Genomic DNA, 23,938 nt, shown 5'->3' on the forward strand with positions numbered 1-23,938 from the left:
GTGTCATTGTTCGTACAATCATTAAATATTGTAGAACAAAATAGGTGATACAGGTTCCATTATGGTACTACATGTACAGTAAATACATCTCTGTAAAAGTACTGCAGTAGTAGAGAGAATACGACAGACACAGTGGAATCATTGAACAAAGTTTGTAATATATTGATGCAAAACACTACAGTACAATCACAACATAGGGTTATTTGAATCAAAGCAAAAATAATTAGCTATGAAATAGAAAAGAAAAGACAGTACTGTAAAACATCAAATGCAGTGTTCCTCAACTTGCTTGCTTGTAAGAAACAAAAGAGTGATTACTGTATCTATACAGTGCAGTGCTGTCAATACTGTAAATAGTCTGAAAAGGTGGTACAGTATTTGGGACCATAGACTGATGAAGCATTATGATACAAATATTACAGTAGGCTACATCCATGGATATTGTAGTCTAATTGGTTCATGCTCAATTAGCGTGGAGCAAGGACCAATTAGACTACAATATCCATGGATCGTTATCTTGAAACTTTCATGATTTACTGTAAACATGGAAGATTGTTTGTCTGTTTCCATACAACTATGCATTAAGAGTAATGCAACAGTAACTTATCATTTTGAGCAGTTGTATCAATTGATAGTTAGATCATTGTAAGGAAATGAATAGACACTCTTTTGAAATGTAATGTGTGAATTGCCTTTTGAAATAGTAGTACTTTGATGTTAAGTTGTGTCATATTGAACAGGTGATTTTTGTTGAATGAACAAATGATCTAAGTTTTATGTGTATTGTATCCAAGCAATTGAGAAAAGGGTTAGAGTTTTGAAAAATGTGCATTTTGATCATTGGTTGTGAGTTTTGTGTCTAGAGTTGTGAAAAATGACATCAAGGTTCTGAAAATAGTAGCAAAGTGATTGTAAAAAACTGTAAACTAGATGTACCGCATCGCGGTACAAAATATGACCGCCACTCAGGCCTGCACTGGCTTTCCACAAAAATAAATGACGTGGAGTAATTTGGCTGTATTGCGTGTTTATGTATATACCTAAAAAAAGTAATAGTATGTGCATGTCTGTCTGTGTGTGTGTGTGTGTGTGTATGTGTGTGTCTGTGTGTGTGTGTGTGTGTGTGTGTGTCTGTGCGTGTATGTATGTGTGCGTACATGTGTGCGCGTGTGTGTTTGTGTGTGTGTGTCTGTGCATGTGGATTTGTATGTGTGTGTATGGGTGTGTGTCTGTGCGTGTGGATGTCAGTGTGTGTGCATGCTTGCGTTTGTTTGTATTCCTGCATGTGTGTGTGTGACAGTATCATCCTAAACCAGCAACCCTTCGCTCAACAGCACCATCTACAGGCCGATGAGTGTACAGTCACTAAATGTGCACATAAATGAATTTATTTTATACCCCCCCATGGATTCTACAAAACTTAGCAGAGGATACCCCCAGAGGATGTCAAGTTAATCATACACATGAAATATGGTGCAGTTCTGAACATCTCCACTGAAGATAGGGGCGATTAAAGCAGAATAATATTGCATTTTCATTTTTTATGGGAGGGGCGCAAATCACAAATGAGTGATTATGGGCTAGGTTGATGTGGGCCCTTAAGAGCAACATACCATAACAATAACAAATGCATTTTTTTGGGTTTGGGGGGGCCCAGCGCGGGGGGGGGGGGGGGGGGGTGAGTGGCCCCCGGGGACCAAACGAAATTTTTCCGTAGAAGTCTAGTGGGGCTACATGCTCACCAAATTTCATGTTCCCCGGTGTTTCGGTGTCCCTGGTATCGTTGACGAAAAATTTACGGGGGCCCCAGCGCAGGGGGGGGGAAGTGGCCCCCGGGGACCAAACGAAATTTTTCCATAAAAGTCTAGTAGACCAACATACCATAAAAATTTCTTCATCCTCGGTGCCACGGTTCAGGTAGTTATTTAGGAAAAACTGCATTTTTTTGGTTTTGGGTGGGCCCAGCGCGGGGGGGGAGTGGCCCCCGGGGACCAAACGAAATTTTTCCGTAGAAGTCTAGTGGGGCTACATGCCCACCAAATTTCATGTTCCCCGGTGCTTCGGTGTCCTTGGTATCGTTGACGAAAAATTTACGGGGGCCCCAGCGCGGGGGGGGGAGTGGCCCCCGGGGACCAAACGAAATTTTTCCGTAAAAGTCTAGTAGACGAACATACCATAAAAATTTCTTCATCCTAGGTGCCACGGTTCAGGTAGTTATTTAGGAAAAACTGCATTTTTTTGGGTTAAGGGGGGCCCAGCGCGGGGGGGGGAGTGGCCCCCGGGGACCAAACGAATTTTTTCCGTAGAAGTCTAGTGGGGCTACATGCCCACCAAATTTCATGTTCCCCGGTGTTTCGGTGTCCCTGGTATCGTTGACGAAAAATTTACGGGGGCCCCAGCGCGGGGGGGGAAGTGGCCTCCGGGGACCAAATGAAATTTTTCCGTAAAAGTCTAGTAGACCAACATACCATAAAAATTTCTTCATCCTCGGTGCCACAGTTCAGGTAGTTATTTAGGAAAAACTGCATTTTTTTGGTTTTGGGGGGGGCCAGCGCGGGGGGGGAGTGGCCCCCGGGGACCAAACGGAATTTTTCCGTATAAGTCTAGTGGGGCTACATGCCCACCAAATTTCATGTTCCCCGGTGCTTCGGTGTCCCTGGTATCGTTGACGAAAAATTTACGGGGGCCCCAGCGCGGGGGGGGGGGGAGTGGCCCCCGGGGACCAAACGAAATTTTTCCGTAAAAGTCTAGTAGACAAACATACCATAAAAATTTCTTCATCCTCGGTGCCACGGTTCAGGTAGTTATTTAGGAAAAACTGCATTTTTTTTGGGTTAAGGGGGGCCCAGCGCGGGGGGGGGAGTGGCCCCCGGGGACCAAACGAAATTTTTCCGTAGAAGTCTAGTGGGGCTACATGCCCACCAAATTTCATGTTTCCCGGTGTTTCGGTGTCCCTGGTATCGTTGACGAAAAATTTACGGGGGCCCCAGCACGGGGGGGGGAGGGGGAAGTGGCCTCCGGGGACCAAACGAAATTTTTCCGTAAAAGTCTAGTAGACCAACATACCATAAAAATTTCTTCATCCTCGGTGCCACGGTTCAGGTAGTTATTTAGGAAAAACTGCATTTTTTTGGTTTTGGGGGGGGCCAGCGCGGGGGGGGAGTGGCCCCCGGGGACCAAACGGAATTTTTCCGTAGAAGTCTAGTGGGGCTACATGCCCACCAAATTTCATGTTCCCCGGTGCTTCGGCGTCCCTGGTATCGTTGACGAAAAATTTACGGGGGCCCCAGCGCGGGGGGGGGGGGAGTGGCCCCCGGGGACCAAACGAAATTTTTCCGTAAAAGTCTAGTAGACAAACATACCATAAAAATTTCTTCATCCTCGGTGCCACGGTTCAGGTAGTTATTTAGGAAAAACTGCATTTTTTTGGGTTAAGGGGGGCCCAGCGCGGGGGGGGGAGTGGCCCCCGGGGACCAAACGAAATTTTTCCGTAGAAGTCTAGTGGGGCTACATGCCCACCAAATTTCATGTTTCCCGATGTTTCGGTGTCCCTGGTATCGTTGACGAAAAATTTACGGGGGCCCCAGCACGGGGGGGGAAGGGGGAAGTGGCCTCCGGGGACCAAACGAAATTTTTCCGTAAAAGTCTAGTAGACCAACATACCATAAAAATTTCTTCATCCTCGGTGCCACGGTTCAGGTAGTTATTTAGGAAAAACTGCATTTTTTGGGGTTTGGGGGGGGCCCAGCGCGGGGGGGGAGTGGCCCCCGGGGACCAAACGAAATTTTTCCTTAGAAGTCTAGTGGGGCTACATGCCCAGCAAATTTCATGTTCCCCGGTGTTTCGGTGTCCCTGGTATCGTTGACGAAAAATTTACGGGGGCCCCAGCGCGGGGGGGAAGTGGCCCCCGGGGACCAAACGAAATTTTTCCGTAAAAGTCTAGTAGACCAACATACCATAAAAATTTCTTCATCCTCGGTGCCACGGTTCAGGTAGTTATTTAGGAAAAACTGCATTTTTTGGGGTTTGGGGGGGCCCAGCGCGGGGGGGGAGTGGCCCCCGGGGACCAAACGAAATTTTTCCTTAGAAGTCTAGTGGGGCTACATGCCCACCAAATTTCATGTTCCCCGGTGCTTCGGTGTCCCTGGTATCGTTGATGAAAAATTCAGTAAGGTGACGGGAAAAAAAAAAAAAAAAACTTTGACAATCCCTATATGACCGCTCTCGCTAGCTACGCTAGCGGCGGTCATAATAAGGAAACAATGAAAATACTTTATAGTTCACTCATCGTACCATATTACATTTATTGCATAGAAGTCTGGGGGAACACATATCAGACAAATATAAAACCTTTATCTATTCTACAGAAGAGAGCTATAAGAATTATTCATAAAGTTAACTATCGAGAACATACAAGCAAATTATTTGCTAAATCCAGAATATTAAAGTTAGAAGATTTGGCTAAGTTTCAAACACTAATAATTTTGTTTAAAGCAAGACATAAAATTTTACCAGAGAAAATACAACACCTTTATCAGTTAGAAAAAGAGTTCAGTTGGAGAAGGTATAATTTTAAACATCAATTTGCACGTACAACAATAAAACAAATGTGCACCTCAGTTATGGGAGTAAAATTGTGGAACTCATTGCATGATAATCTTAAAAGTTGTAGTAATATTGGTCAGTATAAGTATAGATATAAACAGAGTAAATAAGGTTAATATTAATATGGTGAGGTCCATGTTGTTTTTTTGTTTTGTTTTCCTCTATATGTATTGGATTACTTGTTGTTTTGTTGTCTGAGCATTGCCTGATTTATTATACTGCATGAATGCTGATATTTAAACCAACATTGTTTTTTGTCAGTGTAATTTTGGCTGTAAGCTGCTTAAGAAAGGTAATTTTGCTTTTTGGAATAGATATTATTATGGAGACAGATATTATAAGATTTTATCTTCTTTCTGCTCCCTTTTGCACATGGGAATTTAAATTATTTAAAGAAGAAAATGAAATGTTTTGTGTTTTACCATGGAGCAATAAAAAAAAAAAAAAAAAAAAACTCTTTATATCCTCACCTTGATGTGTTCAATTCTGTCATCACACTTTTTCTTCATTTCTTCTCCATGTTTGAGCTTGTTTTGTAAGGACGTCAGTGCTGTATTAAATTCCTCCTACAGGTTAAGATGAAAAAATATGAATAACCCATGACATTTCTATTTTTTGCTGTTACTTTTTTTTTTATATATCATTTTTTTTGGTGATTTTTGCCTTTTTTTATTATTGGGACAGGACAGTAGAGAGTTGACAGGAAGTGAGGTGGGAGAGAGACGGGGGATGGGATCGGGAAAGGTCCACGAGCCGGGACTCGAACTCGGGCTGCCCAAGCGCAACGGCGCTACATGTCGGCGCGCAGACCACGAGGCCATCAGCGCCGACTTTTGCTATTACTTTTAAGAAGATTAAGAAGATTATTGCTGGATTTTATATTAGTAGTAAGTCGGAGAGATTTAGTCTAAGTAAAAATATATACTGGTCTATTGTATACACAAATAATACTGTTTGTTTAGCACTGTATTCAGCATATGAAATGAGAGACATTTGTTTTACCTTGTAAGATGAAACCACTTCACTGATGGGTCTGAATGTGTGATTGGTGTGTTTCTCTGAGTCTCTGCACACTAAACACACAGCCTGTTTGTCCTCCAGACAGAAGAGTTTGAGTTTCTCACTGTGTAAACTGCAGATCTCCTCAGATCTTGATGAATGTTTCTCATTTCTCGCCTTCAGGAACGATTCGCACAAGTTTTTTAACGTGAGATTAACTGGAGGTTCACGTCTAGATGATCTTCTCCTGCAGACAGGACACTCCTGAGTTTTCTTAGTTTTCCAGAACTGTTGTAGACACTCTTTACAAATACTGTGACTACAGGACAGAATAACAGGAGTCTTGAAGATTTCACTGCAAACAGGACAAGAAAGCTCTTCCACAGATTTTGTATCCATTTCCTCGTCTTGTAAAAGATCCAATGATCTACAATTTACTTTTACTTTTTGAACTTTGGTTTAAAGAGTAAATAACCATTACAATCAAAATCAAATCTGGTTTCAATCAGAAATACACAAAAGCCCTAATATAATGTGTCCTCCTCTGTTCTTCACAACTCGTTTTGGCTTTCAGGAAAAATGAAAGGTAGAAATAATAAGACTAGTCAGTTCCTGAAAGGTTTTGTAAGAGGGTGGAGTTTCTGATGATCTTTTGAAACTTCTGGGGCTGTTTGCATAAACCGCTGAAACTAGTCTTATAAGTTAGTCATCAATTTATTTCTTTAAGACTATTCATAACTTTCACATAACATTGTACACTGGCCTAATTTGATACAAAAAATAAATAAATAAGGCTGATTAGCTGCCAGTTTTCTGGATTAAACTTTTTGCCTGTGTTTTCTGCCCTGTTGCTCATTTGGATTCCTCGCCCGTGTGATTGACCTTTTGCCTGTTATTTAGATTATGATTCTGGATTGCCCCTGTAAAAGGGAGCAGTTCGTAACAAATACACTTTCTTAACATAATAGCTTTGTTTATTCAGCTTTTTCCTGAAGACAGACTGGATGTATAGTTTTATTTTATTTGTGCGTTCAAGCATATTCTGGATTTAATGAAATTATTAAAGAATTAAGTGATAATATGTAGCATAAGATAATAATAAAAAAAAACATAAGAGAATTTAATCCTGTAAAAAAAGACAAGTTTAATAAAATATATATTTAGGCCTATAGTTGTTATGGTCAGTAAAACAGTGGATTCAATGTCAAGTAAACGCAGTTTATTGAAGATAAAGTCAGCAGTAAAGTAATGAGTAGTGTCCAGGAACAATCGCTCTTGGTAGCGCAGGGAAGCTGATGAACAACCCGGTTTCTCGAGATGGTGAAGGTATAAAGGATGTCCAATGAGATCCCCGCAAAGATTCGGGGACCAGAAGATCAGAACCTCCGTGGAAAATGGCTCTGACAACACAAGACGGCGCCGTTGATCAGCGGTAGTGATCAGTGACCACGCCCACATGCACACATAACAACACAAGGCGAGAAAGAGTCAGTGAATTCATGAACCGTGACAATACCCCTCCCCTAGGAGTGCCTCCTGGAACCCAACTTCTCTCCTCCGGACCGTAACCTTCCCAGTCCACCAGGTACTGAAATCCACATCCCCTCTGTCTCGGGCTTAAGAATACGTTTGACCGAATACGTTGGTTCCCCGTCTACGGACCGTGGACCGCGACTTCGGATTCCAGACTAGGAAAAATTGGTGGCTGGTAACCTAAGCTACACTCAAATGGATAGAGGTCCGTGGATGACACTGGTAACGAGTTATGTGCTTACTCAACCATTGAAAGTTTCTGGCTCCAGGAGGAAGGATTCTTAGACACCAAACATCGCAACACTCTCTCCAAATCTTGGATGGCTCTCTTGGTTTGGCCATTGCTTTGGGGATGATAACATTGAGTGCTCCAAGATGACACGGAATTGTGGCCCCAGTCAACCCTTGGACTGTGCTGTACCAGCCAGGGATGACCGAAGACTATGGGAATCAGAGGAGAGTCCAGAAGAAGGAATGAGAGCTGCTCAGTGTGATTGCATGTGATAAGTGTAAGGAGGTCGGTGGTAAGGTTTATGTCGGAGAGTTCTTGACCATTAAGTGCATTTACAGAAATCTTGTTGTTGAGTGATGTGATGGGTATCTGGAGTTTGTGAGCCAAGGCTAAGTCCATAAAATTACCTTCAGTCCCCAAGTCCAGTAGTGCTTGGCAATGGTGGAACTGGGTTGCCCATAGCAATCTTACCGGGAGGAGAGTTGAAGATGAGGTCTTATCCTTGGAGATCCCGCCCGACAGTAGCCTCATACTTACTGCTGGGCTCGGTCTTTTACGGGTCAGGTGTTCAGGAAATGTCCAGATCTGCCGAAGTAGAGGCATAATCCTTTTGATCTCTGTCTCTCTCTCTCCTCCCGGGAAAGTCGAGCTCTACCCACCTGCATGGGTTCATGATCTAAGACAGGGCTGACCGTATCACTGCCACTGGCTTGAGGGCTTTCGAAACTCCCAGGGACCAAGGTCGTGCTTGTCAGTTGCTCCAGGCGATGTAGACGAGTGTCTACCCGTAGCGCCAGCTCAATCAGTCCATCTAGGCTTTTTGGAAGATCCAATGTGAATATCTCCCTCTGGATATGGTCAGCCAACCCATTCGGGAACATGACCCACTGTGCTTCCTCGTTCCAGTGGCACTCAGCTGCAAGGGTGCGAAACTCGATCGAGTAATCAGAGACGGATTGGTTACTCTGGCGGAGATCCGTGAGTTGTCGAGCCACCTCTCGTCCCGCGGCCGCCCGATCGAATACTCTCCTCATCTCCTCCGATAGTGCCTGGAAAGAGGAACAGCACTGATGTTTATTCTCCCACACCGCCGTTCCCCACAGAGCCACACGCCCCGACAACAATGTAAGCACGAAGGCCTCCTTCGACTGCTCAGTGCTGAAGGTTTGTGGCTGGAGAGAAAAAAACATTGAGCATTTGGTTAAAAACGCTCTGCAAAAGTTCGGCTCACCAGAATAAGGCTCAGGAGCGGGAAGGCGTGGCTCCGATTGATGGCTGGATGCTAGAAGTGTGGGGGGAACAGGCGGTGAGGTGGGCGCAGTTGGAGTTGCTAGTTGTTGAAGCTGTTGGGTGAGCTTGGACATCTGCGCTACCAAGGCTTGCACTGCTCGTCCTGTAACGGCCAGATTCTACTCCTGCTGATCCATCCGAGCTATGCTTCGGGACAGGAATTCACCTAGCTCAGGTGTACTTGCTGAATCCATGAGTGGTCAGATCATTCTGTTATGGCCAGTAAAACAGTGGATTCAATAGCAAGTAAAATCAGTTTTGTTATGTCCCATAACGTATGCATTTGTGTTTTATAATGTGTAAGTGTCATTCATTGATTTATTGACTGTGTGTGCTGCCATTGGACACAACGGCCTGCTGGGAGTTGTAGTTTTGTTGTATGTTTTGTCCAATTTCTTGTGCTCCTCCCGGTCCTAATCTAGGTGATGGGACCTACCAGCCTCATCAATGGCAAGAGGATCCAGTATTTAAGCAGAGCTGGAGAGAGAGACTGTGAGAGATTTCTTCTCCCAAGAGCCTGAGACTGTTGGTGTTACCAGACTCGGAGTGTTGTTCTTGTTGGTGTATGTTAAGCTTAAATGTGTTGTTACGGCTGTAGTGGCAGCTTTGATGTGTTAAGCTTAAACCAAGGTCAACTTAAATGTCTTGTGGCTGTAGTGTACAGCTTTGAATTGCTTGCCCATTATTGAGTGTTGGAGCAGTAGCGAGTGGGTGCCATTTTCTTTTCTCATTTTCTCCTGTTTTTGTTAGTTAGGAAGTAAGGTAAGAGTTCTGTTGTTTATTTGTGTTTATTTTTGTAGGTTAATTAGATTTTCCTTCTACCAGGTAGTGATCTTTTGTTTGTTGTTTTGGCTTTACCCGCTCCTGAAGAACACGCTTCATTTCTTTTTCTTTTGGAGCTGTTTGTTTAGGATTCTTTTTGCACTGTATTTATCACTTATTGTAAATAAATGTATTGGAAATCTTACTTTGTGTATTGTGTGCTGGGACTCAGATAGGTTAACTTCTCTTTGTCGCTGTAAATTTTTGCTTTTTAAAATTTTTTAAATTAATTGGGAACGTAACAGTTTAGATAAAGTCAGCAGTAAAGTAATGAGTAGTCAGATCCAGTGTCCAGGAACAATCGCTCTTGGTAGCACAGGGACACTGATGAACAACCCAATCTCTCGAGATGGTGAAGGGATGAAGGATGTCCAATGCGATCCCCGCAAATACTCGGGGACCAGTAGATCCGAACCTCTGTGGAAGAAGGCAGAGTAAAGAGAACTGGAATACCGGATACAGGTGCAACACGTGAAACTCGAAGACAGGCAGGAGACAAGAACACACCAGGAAACATCCACAACTATCTGACAACACAAGATGAAAATTGTGAGCATAAATAGGAGCCGCTGATCAGATGCAGGTGGCGCCATTGATCAGCGGTACTGATCAGTGACCACACCCAAATGCACACAAAACAACACAAGAGAAAGAGTCAGTGAATTCATGAACCGTGACAATAGTGAGACTGTCAATGGGTACTCAAACTGTAGCTCAATCCGCTCCCTAGTTCACTACTGATCAGGAAGTTGTCAGTCTCAATCGCAAATTCCTTCCAGTGCATTGAAACCTTCTTACAATACACTGTGAAAACCAGGGAGCATCGATGCTCACTCTGTTCCCTTAACAGAAGTTCTGAAGCGTAAAGCATAAATTGCACAAACCAGCACAATATACACAATAATTTTTTTTTTTAAACAAACCATGAGGTAGTGATCATAATATAGCTACCATTTAGAGCTGAAACATTCCAGGGATGTGTAACAATCAAAATATTTAATGAAAATATCAGTTCCCTTTCAGTCGGTCACATTACGTCGACGTCACCAGCGTATTGGGATCAAGTCAGAGAGCCCCAATCATCTTTGAGTGTAAACAGAATGAGCCAATGCACATTGCTGTGCGAGATTTGTAGCTCGGTTATTAATAGGAAGCGGATGCAAGCTCCAGTTGTCTTTGGCTTCGGAGTAAAGAAGGTCAATCTGTATGCAGTCTCTGATTTCAGTGTTTTCAAGGAGTCTGAGTTCTTTAGGAAGAAGCCTCTCCAGCTGGTGTTGGTGTACAGCGCATGCAGCGGTGGTCGCAAACTCACAGCTCTCAACTGCTGTTATCACAGCACTGATTGATTCGAGGGCGTTTCCAAAGAGATTGCAGTTTATTCAACTGAGTAAGTGTTCACTGTAGCAGGGTGCACCATTCCCTGCCAGTGTTGCCACGGCTATTTCCCTTGTGTGCTTCAGCATTGAGAGAGCTAATTCCTGAAAACCTGCTACTTCCTGAAGTGGTAATCTGCGCCTCCCATCCAATGCCTGTAAGTTCTCGTCTGTTCTCACGGGCAAGGCTTACAGAGCCTGTGAACAGGCCGCCTCATCCCTGCAGGTCCATCAGGCCATAGCACAATAATGGACAAGCACAAGGGTAGCCCTCACCGTGAGCTTGTGCGTGAGCTCTGTAGGGCAGGGTTCCTCAATAGGCGGCCCGCGGGCCACATCCGGCCCGTGAGAGAAAAATGTTTGGCCCGCGCTTATTTCAAGGTTGTTATGGTAACATCAGCGTAAGCACGTCACTGGCGTTAAAATTCAAACGCTGTATCTGACAGCATTCGCGCACATCGAAAATATGGCAAGTGTTACAGTTTTTTACAATCACTTTGCTACTATTTTCAGAACCTTGATGTCATTTTTCAAAACTCTAGACACAAAACTCAAAACGGTTATCACTTGTAACACAGGCTATCTAATGTTCAAAACATTGCATTGTGTATTCACATCTTTAAAGAAATCTTGCACTTGCACAATCATTGGTTCAAAAAACTAATTTACTGTGAAATACCGTTGAGACATAACTATAGATCACCCACACACAAGCAACTGATAGTTTCATTGTGTCATTGTTCGTACAATCATTAAATATTGTAGAACAAAATAGGTGATACAGGTTTCATTATGGCACTACATGTACAGTAAATACATCTCTGTAAAGGCACTGCAGTAGTAGAGAGAATACTACAGTGGAATCATTGAACAAAGTTTGTAATATATTGATGCAAAACACTACAGTACAATCACAACATAGGTTTATTTGAATCAAAGCAAAAAATAATTAGCTATGAAATAGAAAAGAAAAGACAGTACTGTAAAACATCAAATGCAGTGTTCCTCAACTTGCTTGCTTGTACTGTAAGAAACAGAACAGGAGTGATGATCTATACAGTGCAGTGCTGTCAATACTGTACATAGTCTGAAAAGGTAGTACAGTGTTTGGGACCATAGACACAGTGTCTGATGAAGCAGTATGATCAAATATTAGGCTACATCCATGGATATTGTAGTCTAATTGGTTCATGCTCCATGCTAATTGGTGACAATGAATATCGTTATCTTGAAACTTTCATGATTTAGTAAACATGGAAGATTGTTTGTCTGTTTCCATACAACTATGCATTCAGAGTAATGCAATAGTTTCTTATCATTTTGAGCAGTTGTATCAATTGATAGTTAGATCAATGTAAGGAAATGAATAGACACTCATTTGAAATGTAATGTGTGAATTGCCTTTTGAAATAGTAGTACTTTGATGTTAAGTTGTGTCATATTGAACAGGTGATTTTTGTTGAATGAACAAATGATCTAAGTTTTATGTGTATTGTATCCAAGCAATTGAGAAAAGGGTTAGAGTTTTGAAAAATGTGCATTTTGATCATTGGTTGTGAGTTTTGTGTCTAGAGTTGTGAAAAATGACATCAAGGTTCTGAAAATAGTAACAAAGTGATTGTAAAAAACTGTAAGAAAAGAAAAGTGGACACAGAAAATAGACGATTCAAATCTGAATGGACTGAACAATCAAAAGACTAGCATGTTTAATTTTTTTAACGGTCCTCCGCGACGACGGCGCGCGAGTGAGTGAGGGAGAGTGAGTGAGAGTGTGTGTTCGCGAGTGAGTGAGTGAGCGAGTGTGTGTGTGTGACTGTGTGTGTGTGTGTGTGTGTGTGTGAGAGAGAGAGAGAGAGAGAGTGCGTGTAACTTATGTGAGTGAGTGCGTGTGTGAGTGCAAGTGAGTGAGCGTGAGTGTGTGTGTTTGTGTGTGTGTGTGTGTGTGTGTGTGTGTGAGAGTGCGTGCGTGTGTGAGTGCATGTATCTGAGTGAGCGTGTGTATATGTGCGAGTGAATGAGTGTGTGAGAGTGAGACGGCTCGCGATGACTGGTCGGAAAACAATGTGTAGTCTGACATGTTTCTTGTCCACAAGATTTTTAGGAGTCAAAATCGTGTAATCTGACACAGTGACTATCGTAACAGACAAAAAAATTGTGTAATCTGAACCAGGCATAAGGCTGAAAATATCAAACGCCATTTCAACTCATTGCACTGCATTTTTAACAGCAATTTTCCTGAACATTTTGAGAGTCGCAAACAGAAGGTAACACAATTGGTAGCAGCTTACAAGCAATCAGTTGCTGTTATTCATAAAACCACATCCATACAGGAGAATGCCACCGCAGCATCCTTACGTGTGGCTTGGAACCTGGCAAACAAGGCCAAAAAGCTGTTCACGGATGATGACATTTCCGGACATGGAGATCCAGAGTTGTTATTTGTTCATTTGTTTTTAATATCAACCATGCAAAGTTCTTTAGTTTTCTTTATCTGAATACAAAAATGCTTATAATTGCTTGAATAAAACAGACTAATGAGAAAAATAAAATAATAAATAAAATCAGAATAATTATATTGTGATTTGTCACTTTTTTAACAAAACAACAACAACAACAATAATAGCAGAAGAGCAAACATTAAGGTCATAACATTTTGATCGGTGGCCCTTGGCTTTGTATTGTCGGCAGAATTTGGCCCTTGGTAAAAAACAATTGAGGAACCCTGCTGTAGGGGAACTGACCTCGCCCTCCGGGACGTGACGGGAAGGCAACCCAGGGATGGAGGAAGTAGCTCTTCGGGAGATGGTGGAGGGCTGTGGAGAATCTTCAGTTTGCTCTGTTTGTTTTCCACCAGCGGTACCCATATTTTCAATAAAAGAGAAATTTCCTCTGTTGCTAGATCCCAAGAGGGCGAGGTTGGTGTATGATGCTATGCCTTGCCACCCTCAGCCCCCTCTTCCATCGCCAGCCGACAACCTGATGGGGTTTGAGAACGTGATGCCTTCTCACCTTCCCCCTGCCAATCAGTGGAGTCAGGTAAGTGTTGCACTGCACACTCAGACCCCACTTTGGGCCGCTATGCCATCCGAGTCAGGTAACTGCCTTCCACTTTGTTACCCCACTGCATTTATGTCTGTGGTTCTGTTGATCCCCCGGCACAGTCTCTGAGAGCCTGGCTAGCTCTCCCCGGCCCGTCCAGCTGGCTCATCAGCACCATCAGACTTGGCTATGCGATTCGGTTCGGCTGACATCCGCCCAAGTTCAGGGACTTGCACTTAACCTTAGAGCTGAACAAGGGTGCCCCTGTGTTACAAGTGGAAATCACAGTCCTGCTGGCGAAGGACGCGATAGAGCCAGTCCCTCCAGCCAATATGAAGACTTGCTTCTACAGCCCATACTTCATTGTACCCAAGAAAGGCGCTGGGTTATGGCCGATCTTGGACCTGCGAGTTTTGAACCGGGCCCTGCACAGGTTCCTGTTTAAGATGTTGACGCATGGTTCACAGATTGGTTCGCAGCGATTGCTCTGAAGGACCCGTACTTTCATTTCACTAGTTCACACTTACAAATAAGTCAGATAGAAATAGATGCGTATTTGGCGTGCTGTCCGAGGAGAGGGCTCCGGGCTCGGTATTCGGCCCGAACCCAGAGTACTCCCCCCGTATTCCTGGCTGTAAAAGATTGAGCCAAGAGTGAGGAGTCGGGGTGGTGGAGGGATGCTGGAAAACTGTCACGGAATATTAGGTGAGTTGACAGAGTGGATATATATATACTTCTTGTCATGCTGATTAGGGTAGACATAATTGTTTGATGACGAGTAGATTGGATTGATTATTTGAATGTGCTCCTCCCGAACTTTGTTTATAAAACATCATGTTTTGATCCTTTTCAGATGCTCCTGGGGCATATAGCATCCGCATCTGTGGATTGCTTCATATGAGGCCGTTTCAGCACTGGCTTCACAGCTGAGTCTCTAGATGGGCGTGGCAGAGCGGCATGCTTTTTGTGACAATCACACCGGCCTGCCTCCAAATCTTCAGCCCGTGGTCAGACCCTTTGTTTCTATGGGCAGGAGTTCCACTAGAACAAGTGTCCAGGCATGCTGTGGTCACCACGGATGCCTTAACCAGTGGCTGGGGGGCCACGTACAAAAGGCATGCAGTTGCTGGACAGCAAATAAATAAAGTATCTGGACAGGCCCTCAACTGCATTGGCACATAGACTGCCTCGAGTTGTTAGTATTACGTCTTGCACTGGGCCGCCTCAAAACGCTGCTACGAGGCAAGCACGTGCTGGTTGAGAGCCCACTCCACTTGGAGTGTTGCCTCTTCCTGGTCACACGCTTAAGTGTTGTTTTACTGCACCATTCCCCACCTATGAACCGGATATGTGCGCTATCTTTGCTCATAGTGAGTTATCCATCTAGGCGAACCCTGTTGAGTTCCTCCACACCCTCCGACAGTCGGATGTGGCGCAGCGTCCGGTGCCAGGCCTAACACTCATTTGCGTGTAAGATTTATTGAATGAGTTCCATATATTTATTGAATGATCCCATATGTTGTGATCCCTACGGTGATCCCATATGTGTATTCTTCCACGGTTCGACTCCCTACGGTGAGTCTGTCTTTCCCTTGGCAGAGTCTGCTCTGCCATCATTGACTGGTATTGTCTCCACCTAACATAGGCCGGAGCCACCTTAGTGACATTCCATATGTTGTACTGCCCTGATCAGCCAGTCCATATGTGTACTGTAGCTTCCACATGATACCTCCCTACGGGCATGATGTGGCTTCTGCAGTGTTCTTTTCCCTTAGAAAGGGCACGCTTTCCCAGTGCTATCCAATAGTCTTCCTGGATGGTCATGCGGAACAGCAGTAATAGACTTCCTCGGTGAAAGCCCTGTCCGATCTTCCGCCCCAGAATAGGTGGCGTTTTACTTGGGATCCCAATACGTAAGTGACATTGACTTAACCCCCTGAGGTCGTCTATCGCGCCGGCGCAATAGGCTCGTTTTTTTCCTTATCAGTGCAAAAAATAATCAAAATACTAATATTAATTTGTATCTTATATGCTTGTGTTATACATCAATCGATCCTGTTAAGTGTGTATTATTTTTGTGTATACTCACAATAAAAGCAAAGTGTTGTGCTTTTTGCCAAATAAAGAAAAATAAACATGATGTGAGTTCTGCCTTCTCTCTGTAAGTGAAGTCAATTTTGAAACGCGTCCAAAAATGAACCATAACTCAGCGAATTCTCTTCTTTTAAATGAAGTATTTTTTATAAAAAAAAACAAATATTCTCTGTTTATGTAATCTGTATGAAAAGAGAGAGATGTCAGTCGTTCTCATCTCAGCTCATTATGTTTTAATCTGACCCCGCCCACGGAGAGTGTGCGCTATTCAAATGCAAATGAATGAGGCAATCCATGCAAACTGTGAACGCTCCCATATCAGCTCGAGAAAACACATCAAGTTTATTCAGATCATTGTACTTGTTTACACTGTCTCGCAGCGCTGTGAGGAATAATACTATCGTAATAATAATAATGGAAAATGTACCTCAGAAGTGCTGGTATTTCGAGGAGCAACGGATGGAATACTGTAGTAAGTTTTTTTCATTCTCAAGTGAATCGTGTTTCTGTGTGTGAATGAATGAACGGCAGAGATGCGCGCTGTTTACCACAGCTCGCAAAAAGACAGTTTAACCCTCTGGGGTCTAAGGTGTTTTTGGGGTCCTTAAGATGTTCTGACATGCTCTTACATTTGTGCTTTTTTCAGTTGCTTATAAACATATTAATGGCAAAGGTATAATTACACTCTATTTAGCACAAACAGGGCTACCATAATATGTGAGCAACATGTATGTACATGTTTGTATTTTTGAGAGAACTAGATGTACCGCATGGCGGTACAAAATATGACCGCCGCTCAGGCCTGCACTGGCTTTCCACAAAAATAAATGACGTGGAGCAATTTGGCTGTATTGCGTGTTTATGTATATACCTAAAAAAAGTAGTAGTATGTGCATGTCTGTCTGTGTGTGTGTATGTGTGTATGTGTGTGTCTGTGTGTGTGTGTGTGTGTGTGTGTGTAAGTATGCGTGCATACATGTGTGTGCGCGTGTGTGTTTGTGTGTGTGTGTCTGTGCATGTGGATTTGTATGTGTGTGTATGGGTGTGTGTCTGTGCGTGTGGATGTCAGTGTGTGTGCATGCTTGCGTTTGTTTGTATTCCTGCATGTGTGTGTGTGACAGTTGGGGTTGCCAACTTCAGAAAAGGAAAATGCGGGACAATCGTGGTTATTTATAGGAAAATGAGGGACACTCAAAATATTTGTACTGTATCACACAGTGTACGTCATTTCAGTGTCTGCAGTTAAGTTTGTGTTTAAAAGGTTATCAGACATAAACACATTTGTATTGCTTAACCTATTTATGTATTTAATTCTAAAAATAATTTTAATGTCATACATGAAAAAAGTCACATTACAAACAAACCATAGTTCAAAATAACAGCATTTATCTAAAATAGAAAGCTTTTTTAACATTATACACTAGGCTTACAGTTCAAAAGTTTGGGGTTAGTAAGATTATTTTTTGGGAAAAAAAATAAAGAAAGTAATTGCCTACTTTTATTCAGCAAGGATGCATTACATTAATCAAAAGTGACAGTTAAGGTAATGTTACAAAAGCTTTCTATGTACTTTCTAAAAGCTTTAAAACATTTATAATAATCAGAAATGTTTTTTGAGCATATTATTTCCTCAGGTAGATTACATGTTTTCTTGCGTGGCTGGATGTTAGACTCATGAACAATAATCACGTTGTTTGCATTCGCCAAAATTGATTAGCCGAAATCAAAACGTGGACAGTGAAAGGAAATTACCGTTAGCGTGAGACGAGTCCGGCTTGAAGCGGAAGCGACCAGAGGGCAGAGGATGTTCGCAAATCAAACAATGATTTGTCTCAAAACAGTGATTAAAAAAAGCTGTGATTGGATGATGACAGGTGTCGGTGATCATTCTTAAGTGTCGTGGTCAGCACTGCTGCTGTTGCTGTTGTATCAGTCAGTGGTTTATCAGCTTGTCAAAAAACGGGACACGGGAGGTCACGCACGGGACAAATAAATTAGGCCCAAAATATGGGACGTCTAATTCGGGACAGTTGGCAACCTTAGTGACAGTATCATCCTAAACCAGCAACCCTTCGCTCAACACCACCATCTACAGGCCGATGAGTGTACAGTCACTAAATGTGCACATAAATGAATTTATTTTATACCCCCCCATGGATGAAATTCTACGAAACTTAGCATACCCCCAGAGGATGTCAAGTTAATCATACACATGAAATATGTTGCAGTTCTGAACATCTCAACTGAAGATAGGTTCAGGTAGTTATTTAGGAAAAACTGCATTTTTTGGGTTTGGGGGGGCCCAGTGCGGGGGGGGAGTGGCCCCCGGGGACCAAACGAAATTTTTCCGTAAAAGTCTAGTGGGGCTACATGCCCACCAAATTTCATGTTCCACGGTGTTTCGGTGTCCCTGGTATCGTTGACGAAAAGATTCAGTAGATGACAAAAAAAAAAAAAAAAAAAAACTTTGACAATCGATTATGGGCTAGGTTGATGTGGGCCCTTAAGACCAACATACCATAAAAATTTCTTCATCCTCGGTGCCACGGTTCAGGTAGTTATTTAGGAAAAACTGCATTTTTTGGGTTTGGGGGGGCCCAGCGCGGGGGGGGGAGTGGCCCCCGGGGACCAAACGAAATTTTTCCGTAGAAGTGTAGTGGGGCTACCTGCCCACCAAATTTCATGTTCCCCGGTGCTTCGGTGTCCCTGGTATCGTTGACGAAAAATTCACGGGGGCCCCAGCGCGGGGGGGGAGTGGCCCCCGGGGACCAAACGAAATTTTTCCTTAAAAGTCTAGTAGACCAACATACCATAAAAATTTCTTCATCCTAGGTGCCACGGTTCAGGTAGTTATTTAGGAAAAACTGCATTTTTTTGGGTTTGGGGGGGCCCAGCGCGGGGGGGGAGTGGCCCCCAGGGACCAAACGAAATTTTTCCTTGGAAGTCTAGTGGGGCTACATGCCCACCAAATTTCATGTTCCCTGGTGTTTCGGTGTCCCTGGTATCGTTGACGAAAAATTTGCGGGGGCCCCAGCGCGGGGGGGGAAGTGGCCCCCGGGGACCAAACGAAATTTTTCCGTAAAAGTCTAGTAGACCAACATACCATAACAATTTCTTCATCCTCGGTGCCACGGTTCAGGTAGTTATTTAGGAAAAACTGCATTTTTGGGGGTTTGGGGGGGCCCAGCGCGGGGGGGTTTTTGAAAAAACTAAAATACTAAATGTCTGAAATAAGGCCACAAAACACATACTAAATATGTGTCAAAAAGACTTCTGAATAATGCATTTTGTCGCCTTGAGTTTTTTCTTCAAAATGATGTGAAAATCACCCTTTCTAATCATTCACATAAAACAATACATTGATTTAAATTTTGTAACACACTTTTTGTTTGTAAAGGCAATATGCGGGTGGGCGTGATTCACACCTGAGAAGACAATGGGGCCCGCATAATGAGGCTGCATACTTAATGAGCCTTTCATTCAGGTGTGTGACTGAGCCACAAGAATGCAAGGACAATATATATATAGAACTGGTTCACAGTTATTGCAAATTGTACAATATCCAAGGTAAACATTTCTAGTAATTGTGCAGTTAATTGTTCTCATACTGTATTTTCAGATTTGGAATATATTCTCTACCCAAATGTGTCACTAATAAAGCATAATAAAATTATTTAAAGAGAAGGCTTATAATGACCTTTTAAGATTTTGTTTACATCTATCCTTGTATATATATATATATATATATATATATATAATTATTTTTTTTAAAGGTTATACAATTACAACATTTAAAATTGTAACAATATTAATATAATATAATCTTTCTTTGTAAAAACTAAAGTATACATTTTATCATACGTAATTCAATTCATATGAGAAGAAATTGGCAACATTATAAGCTTATTTGATGTGGCAGTATTTTACAGTAAAAACTTTATAACAGTGATCTCAAACTCAATTCCTGGAGGGCCACAGCTCTGCACAGTTTAGCTCCAACCAGCTCCAACTCACACCTGCAAGGAAGTTTCTAGTAATCCTAAAGACCTTGATTAGCTGGATCAGGTGTGTTTGATTAGGGTTGGAGCAAAACTGTGCAGAGCTGTGGCCCTCCAGGAATTGAGTTTGAGATCACTGCTTTATAATCTATCCGATTTTGTAGTCGATTTTTACTCATCTCAGTATAGCAATAGAGTTTGGTAAAAGCTGTTCATTCATTCATACATAGAAACGCGATTCATATTTAAACAGTCTTTTTTCCAGCTGTAGTAGCACCACAACAGCGCGCATCTGTGCGTTCATTCATTCATACATAGAAACGCGATTCATATTTAAACAGTATTTTTGGCAGCTGTAGTAGCTCCACAACAGCACGCATCTGTGCGTTCATTCATTCATACATAGAAATGCGATTCATATTTAAACAGTATTTTTGCCAGCTGTAGTAGCTCCGCAACAGCACGCATCTGTGCGTTCATTCATTCAGATTAGAACAAAGCAAATAGAACTGACCTATTCCTCAGCGGGATCCGTTTGCTCCTCGAAATGAAACTTCCAGAACTTCTGAGGTAAATTTTCCAGGATTATTATCAAGATAGTATTATTCCTCACAGCGTCGTAAAGTACATAAGTCTGAAAGTGAACTCGCGGTGTGTGTGTTATCCAGCTGATGTGGGCGTTTCACAGGTTTGTATCGATCGCCTCACATTTGCGTTTGAATAGCGCACTCTCTCCGTGGGCGGAGCACATTAAAACTTAATGAGCTATGATGAGAATGACTGACATCTCTCTCTTTGCTTACATATTACATAAACTGTGAATATTTGTTTTTTATAAAAATTACTTCGTTTAAAAGAAGAGAATTCAAGCTTCATGCCTGTGTGTCTGTATGCCTGTTTGACTGAGTATTCTTTTTTTTTTTTTTTTTTTTTTTTATAACTTTCAAAAAAGCTTACAGACATATCAAATATATGCATCAAACATAAGACAAACAGAAACTGGGGAAAACATATAACAGATCTTACATTGTACAGAGTAAAACATTAAATTCTACAAATTATTCTTTTCAATATAAGAGACGTTTTTATGCACTTCTTATTTCCAGTGATTGAGTTCAATGAGTCATAGAATATTTTAAGATCCTTACAGAAAAAATTAAAGGAGGGTATTATAGATATTACTTTAGCTTTATGTATATGAAACTTCCCAAGAAGAATTATTAACTTTAATGTGTTATCAATTATATCTGAGCCAGTATTGCAGTCCAAGAATAATATCATAGCCTCATCAATTCTAATTATTTTGTAGAATGTATCAAAAACCATCAAAGATACCTGCTTCCAAAAGTCTTCAGAATATTTACAATTACAAAACATATGTATGAGAGTTTCAGATTCAAGATCACAAAAACAACATTGTGGTGAGAAATCTTTTTTAAACTTATTAAGAAATGCGTTACATGGATAATACCTGTGTAGTATTTTAAAATGAATTTCCTTGACCTTATTTGGCAGTAAAAATGTATTACTTGCTGACCAGATTGTCTCAGTTGAAGGTATAGAAGAAAAAATTTGTTTCCATTTCTGAATTGCTATTGGGTAACAGCTAATATCTTGATTAAGACACTTTCTGATGTAAGAGTTATTACACTTCTTATCCAAAATATTAACACCTCCTATAATAAGTTTAGGAGTCTGCCGTAACACTGAGTTGTAACTGAGATGTGCTTTCACAAGCTGAAGCAATTTAATGGAGATATTTTTAACAACCATATTGTAATCTCTACATGTAGATTCAATACCTGAGAGAGCAAGAAATTGTTCATAAGTATAAATCTCACCATTACAATTTAGTAAGTCGGAAATAAAAATAATTCCTTTATCAAACCATTCTTTTTTATATATACTTTTTCTTTTAGATAATACATTTTGGTTATTCCATATTATACAAGAGTGTGGGGAGAAATTATGTTTAAAGGCTATTTTCCATGCATCTAGTGATTGCTTGTGAAAATTGGATAATTTGATGGGAAGTTTACTACATTTGAAGTCACATGATAATAAAAAGTTTAATCCTCCACACTTTTCAAAAAACAAATTGGGGATATAAAACCATATAGAAGTATTATGGGCCAAGCAATGTTTTATCCAGTTGATTTTAAAAATAGTATTAAGTGTGCTGAAATCAAGAACGTTAAGCCCACCCTCTGAAAGAGTTCTGATGATCGTTTTTCGCTTTATATATTCAGTTTTGTTTTTCCAAATGAACTTAAATATGGCCCTATCAATATCTGAGCAAATTTTAGAGCAAGCATACAAGGATATAGCCGGATATACCAGCCTCGACACTCCCTCAGCCTTAGAAAGCAGAACACGTCCATGGATAGACAGATTTCTCTGAGACCAGCAATTAAAAACCATTTTTGCTTTATGTAAACACGTAGAAAAATTATTTTCAACTCTTTCATGTGGACATTTAGTGATTATAATACCAAGATACCTAACCTTTTCCTTTACCTTAATTCCACATATATCTGGGATAGCAGAATGATGAATTGTCATGATCTCTGATTTACTCTGATTAACAGAAAGGCCAGAGGCATCTGAAAAAAGTTTTAATGCCTCTAATATAATGGGGACCTGTCTTTTATCCTTCAGGAAGATGCATGTATCGTCTGCCAGTTGACTGGTTAAAATAGTTCGGTCTGCTATTTGGATCCCTTCAATATTCGAACAATTCACTATATAAATGTTGAGAAGCTCTGCAACCAACAGAAACAAAAACGGAGAAATAGGGCAGCCTTGCCTGATGCCCCTCTCAATGACAAACCGTGGTGAAGTCCCACTAGACAAGGATACATTACTATTGATGTCTTTATACAGGGTCTGAACAGTTTTCAAAAACTTTGGACCAAAGCCAAATCGTGCTAAAGCATCATACATGAAGGTATCCTCTACAGTATCGAATGCCTTGTAGAAATCTAGGAATAAGATAAGTGCATCATCATTAACCAACTCCGAGTAATCTAAAAGATCCAAAACAAGACGAATATTGTTTGAAATGTGTCGACCTTTTATGAAGCCAGATTGTGTGAGAGAGACAACTTCATCTAAACAGGGTTTAAGTCTCCTAGCAAATACTGCAGCTAATATTTTGTAATCAGAATTATGCAACGTTATCCACCTTATTTTCGAACGCGGAAGTAAACATGGGTCCAATATCCGGTTTTTGTGCGGCACTTCCGTTTCCTCGCTTCCCTGGGCTAAATAACATATCGATCGCGAAGGATTATGCAGAGTTGATAGAAAAATGTTACACATGCCGTAGCAGATGAATACTACAAAGAACTAAAGCCCCGCCTCACTCAGTTAGGGTACCGGACCTGGTTGAATACACTCATGCATCTAGCTGGCAGAGTGCCAAAACTTCACCGGCGCCTTCAGCCCCGCCCTAAACATAGTCGAGCCAACGCTGGACTAATATGGAGGTATTTTGTCATGTCAAATGTATTAATAATTCCATAAGAATGCAACCAAAGCATAGGATGGATAGCAATAAGTAGATGGCTATAAATAGTTGTAAATCATACAAAATAAATGCCATGATCATGCCATTATGCCATGATCACTAGATTTTATACAGGGGTTACTATAATGATTTTGTTTCTCCTTGGAGTTTTTATCATGGTTTTTATTGAGACTTCATAGCCCAGCCACTTTTCTGGTATCGGGTGGTCTTCTATAGGTGCTCACGAAATGAAAAGAACAAACATACGGTCGTTTCGATGGTTTCTTCAAATGTAAAGCTTTTAACCACAGGCGAAGGGATTCCTCAGGCCGGCGACACACTGGCTGCGTGTGTCCGTTTTTATTTCGGCTCCCATGTTAACAGGTTAGAACGTGCACACTGCCTGCGTGACATGCGCGTCTCACAGGCGCGGAAAACGCGTGCA

General features: G+C 41.7%; 1 protein-coding gene across 1 annotated transcript in view; it reads right to left on the bottom strand.

Moving 5' to 3' along the window:
* Positions 1-6,003, bottom strand: part of LOC308700501 (nuclear factor 7, brain-like) — a gene marked incomplete at both ends in the record, with an annotated part of 251,973 nt that extends 245,970 nt beyond the window's left edge. The window contains one exon of the mRNA XM_081382133.1: positions 5,608-6,003. Coding sequence (XP_081238259.1) covers positions 5,608-6,003 — 396 coding nt within the window. The remainder of the gene's footprint in view (positions 1-5,607) is intronic.
* Positions 6,004-23,938: the final 17,935 nt, after the last annotated feature.

The sequence above is a fragment of the Scardinius erythrophthalmus genome (assembly GCF_964197995.2).
Source record: "Scardinius erythrophthalmus genome assembly, chromosome: 13".
Taxonomy (NCBI): Eukaryota; Metazoa; Chordata; class Actinopteri; order Cypriniformes; family Leuciscidae; genus Scardinius; species Scardinius erythrophthalmus.